This window comes from Phaethon lepturus, unplaced genomic scaffold (genome assembly GCF_000687285.1).
Source record: "Phaethon lepturus isolate BGI_N335 unplaced genomic scaffold, ASM68728v1 scaffold34357, whole genome shotgun sequence".
Taxonomy (NCBI): domain Eukaryota; kingdom Metazoa; phylum Chordata; class Aves; order Phaethontiformes; family Phaethontidae; genus Phaethon; species Phaethon lepturus.
Genome location: NW_010550578.1, coordinates 8,170 through 12,293, shown reverse-complemented (window position 1 = coordinate 12,293; position 4,124 = coordinate 8,170). Strand labels below are relative to the sequence as shown.

Below are 4,124 nucleotides of genomic sequence, written 5' to 3'. Positions count from 1 at the left end.
TGTGGATGTGGCGCTTCAGGACATGGTTCAGCGTACACGGTGGCGCTGCATTAATGGTTGGACTTGATGATCTTGAAGGTCCTTTCCAACCTCAGTGATTCTGTGATTCTGTGAATCTAAACTAACTTCCAGATTGTCTACAAATTAACAGCACAGAACAAAGAAATTGCAGTTACATGGTTAAGTATTACAGTTAATAACTTTATCCATTGCCGAAGAGAAGTGACCACAATACTCTGCCCTTTCCATTCTCATTGGGTCATGTCTTCAAAAATCAGACATGTTTGTGGGGAAGGAAAGTGGATGAAGTCTATGAAGTCTATCTTTCCTGCTCCAGTGAGTCTCCTTCCAAAACTCCTGGTTTGCATCAATTCCACCAGCTACAAACTATCAGGAAAAATATGTTTCCTCTGAGAAAATGTTTCATCAAAAGGCTTTTTCCAAAATTCTTCAAGTTTCTGCTGCAAGCAGGAGAAATGCTTCTTCAAGAGTGCATAAAATAATCTCCATTTGCCAAAAGAGTAACATTTCCTTGGGGAGAAAAGGAAAAGAAACGCCCTACACAGTGTTTTGGAAAATCTTTTCTGCTTGTAGGTGTTCCTGCATCTCTGCCACAAACTATGGTGGCAAGAGCCACCCTTACCACAGCCTGAACTACACGTACAAGTCACATCATGAGCAAATCTCTGCCCTCCAAATCCCCAGTTCACTGCTACAGCCCTGCTGAGCCCAACAAAAGCCCTTTTGCCCAACCAGATCAGAGAAACGCCAACAAAGCTGGACCTTGCAGCTCAGGTCTGAAATGTTCTCCAAGCCGTGGCAAGAACAAGGAGTTACCTTGGCTCTGCAGACCTCACCTTTGCTGGTTTCACTCTCTCGGACAAGGAAAGAGCCAACTTTGTTGCCGGAAGATAACAACAGCCGTTCAGCATCCTTTCTGCTCAGAGTTTTAAAATACCACCTGGGAGACAGAAAAGGCAAAATTGTTGTTTGAAAAGGAAAAGCTCTAAAAAAAGGCAAATTCTTTCCAGTTCGTTCCTTTTTTTTTTTTTTTACCATTACAGTCTGAAACTGTGGGTTATTTTTATCAGCAAATAGTTTTTTATCTGCTGGAAAGTGCCAGTAATAGACTGTTTTCAGTAGATCAATACCAGATTTGGGTCGTTTTGGGTTTGTTTCACAGCCTAGCAACTCAATCAGAGCAGAGAGTGTGGCATGTGCAGTACCCTGTACAGGAGAGGGGTGCAGGCTCAGCCAGAGCACAGCCTCTGAGGCACGCAGGGACCCACAGCTCCCCTGAGCAGTGCCCAGGCAGGCTGCAAATAAAGCAGATATGTGGGCTGGATGTTGAACATAGGATGATCATAACCATTTAAATGTACCCTTTGGATGCAAAGAGCATTTATGTCTCAACTACATTTCTGTGCGCTGTTAAATATTTGCTGGATTCAGTGATGGTTGTGACCCTTCAAGAGGAGGTCGCAAGCAGGGATGATCATTTATAGCTGAATGCCATAGAGGAGAATAAGTCATGGACACAATTTCCTCTGCTGTTTGTATTATAGGCAAAATAAACCCTTTTGGCCTAAGTCTTTCGTACCATCCTCTTTGCAGGGAGCCAAACATGAAAGCTGCCTCTGGGTTAATGAAACAAATAGCACCAGGCTGTGGGTCTGGGCACTGGCACTCAGTTGTCCGCCCCATTGAATTGTTGGTGTGGTCCCTGGCACATCCAAGACCTGGATCAACGCAACCCCTCCTGCCTGATCCCTAGTCCCAGTTTGCATACGGACACCCTTTTGGAGGCTGAGGGTGTTTAACAGTACGGGTGTGGGTGGACTGGCCCAGTGGGGCCAGATGATGGTCCCTGGCACCACTAATTTACCAGCGCAAATGTAACCTTTATGTTCATCCCACAAAATTCTTGTTTTCCATGGTGGGTGCAATCGCTGGGACAGGAGTCTTTGCCCACTTTCCCGATTGCAACCTCACCCTTCCTGCTCTGCACCCCCATGGTGCTTAAAACGTCTCCTGAACTTTTGGTCAGCACTGTTGAGGATGGTGGAAAACCTCTTGCCATCCAGCCCAGCACTCACATCTTCCTGCCGTCGAGTAAAGCTGTTCCTGTAGCTTGTTGAGGGACTGAGCTCTTTTGGAAAGCAAAGCCCTGCATTAGTGTCCACCATTCATAAGCTTTCACACTTACTTTTCCTCTTCCAAACTGTCTACTTGTGCGACGAAGTTACTAGGGATGTAGCCTTTCCTCCCGCTGCTGAGGGATTTTGCCAGCCACCAGTCCCCCTCGCTGCAAAGCAAGTAGAAGAGAAAGCATGAGTGCCTGGAGGAGGTTTCATGACAGGCTGAGGCTGCGGGAATGGCATGGCTTCTGGGATTTTGAGCCCTGCAAATAGGCCAGCACTCCGTAATCCACTCTACAGGTCTCGCTCAATTTCTTAGGACCACCAGTTGAAGCCTGTTGGTCTCTCAGGGACTTCTGGAGGTGACAGCCTCTTTCCACGAATGCAGAGGAAGTGCAGAGTGACCACGGACCCAAAACTCTGCTACGTGCCCCAAGCGAAAGGAGGGAAATCTGGGTCACTGTGGGTTTACTTTGTCTTTTGCAGAGGGACATCGGAGCTCCTCCTTTCTGCTCCTTCATTCATCTGCCAGACACCGCACTGCTTTGCTCTCCCACCACTGACTCAGCCACCAGCCGTGACCAAAAGCCAGCCCCACCCAGTGGTCTCCCCTGCCCCATGGGCCCCAGCCCATGGCATCCGGGTGAGAAATGTCACCTCCGGAGACCATGTCTCAGAGAGGTCAAGGTTGGAACATCCCTACAAGGCCACATGACTGGGGGACCCAAACCCACCTCTGTCCTGTAATGGACTGGGCAGACGGACTGTCCGCCTTTTCTCTCATGAGTTTGAGAAGAAGGTGAAATGAAACCACACACCTCTCTGGCTCGATTCTGTCCTTTCCTCCGACTACGCCCAACCCACATCCTTTGCAAAAGCACGATCAGCACAAAATATGAAACAGGAGATAGGTTATTGTTGTTATTTATGGTACTTCTGCGCCCATGTGCACTGGCAGTGAAGAAGGCCCCAGTAGTATCCAGGCAGGGACACCACCTGACCCCAAAGTAATCCTTAATCCAAGGAAAGCATGGAAGTGTCACCTTCTCCACCTTGCAGAGAGAAGAGGGCACCCACAGTCACATGCTGGAGCCAAGACACAGGTTCAGCTATGGTGAGCTGCACATTGGTGCCTGACCCCAAGGTTCCCCTTTTCCCAGCCTCATCACACTCGTCTTTGAACCTCCCTCTGGCAGCAGGTCACTTACTTGGAGAGGACTTGGAGTTTCTCCCCCTTGACCAGCGGCAGGTCACGGTCACTTGAGGCAGGAAAGTCGTACAGTGCAATCACAACCAAGTGATCTGAAAGAAGCAGCAGAACCATTGAATCCAGATGCTTCCCTGCCCGGGGGGTGATGCACACCCGGGTGTGTGGTGGGACATTTCAGCCCCTGCACACCGGGGCTGTCAACCCCCCCTTTCCCCCAAAAGCCAAGCTTTCCACCAAGCCAGATTTCCTGCCAACCACAACCCCTGCTTGGGGACCAACGCTGATTCACCGAAGTGTTTCCTCTCCGTGTGTTTTTAAAGCACTCCAGACCCCGCTATCCACAAACCCCAGTGTGTCAACAAGAAAAACGGGTTTGTGAGGAATAAGAAGGGTCATAAATAACCTGTCGGTATTTGGCCGAGTTTTACATGGCAGTAAATGAAACGTTTCCCAGGGTGGCTCTGGGATTTGACTCAAAAAGATGAGGCTTTCTTGGTTGAAATAGGCATAAAGTCATCTCAGTTTCTGTTATTTGAGCCCATCGCTGGGATTTAACTCTCCCTGCAGATGCTCTCCACTCAGCCTGTATCTTGCCATCCCTTTTATGCGATGTTCCTTGCAGATGTGCCACCAGGTTACCCCCTCGCTTGTGCTCCAGCCACGTTGCTCGAGCCTAGATTTTGGCAGAGCAAAACGAGCTTTCGCCCCCCAGCGCTGTGCCTGGCAAAGCTGCCGCCTGGTACGTGCGCTGCAAGGCTGCGAACCCTCCCTGGGGC

The 4,124-nt window shown here is 49.3% G+C and overlaps 1 protein-coding gene across 1 annotated transcript in view; it reads right to left on the bottom strand.

The window, feature by feature from the left end:
* Positions 1-857: 857 nt before the first annotated feature.
* LOC104623492 (tyrosine-protein kinase Blk-like) overlaps positions 858-4,124 on the bottom strand; it is a gene marked incomplete at its 3' end in the record, with an annotated part of 4,354 nt that continues 1,087 nt past the window's right edge. Inside the window, exons 2-4 of the mRNA XM_010290594.1 lie at positions 3,347-3,435; positions 2,207-2,305; positions 858-961 (exon numbers count right to left, since the gene is read on the bottom strand). Of these exons, the coding sequence (XP_010288896.1) occupies positions 858-961; positions 2,207-2,305; positions 3,347-3,435 (292 nt within the window). The remainder of the gene's footprint in view (positions 962-2,206; positions 2,306-3,346; positions 3,436-4,124) is intronic.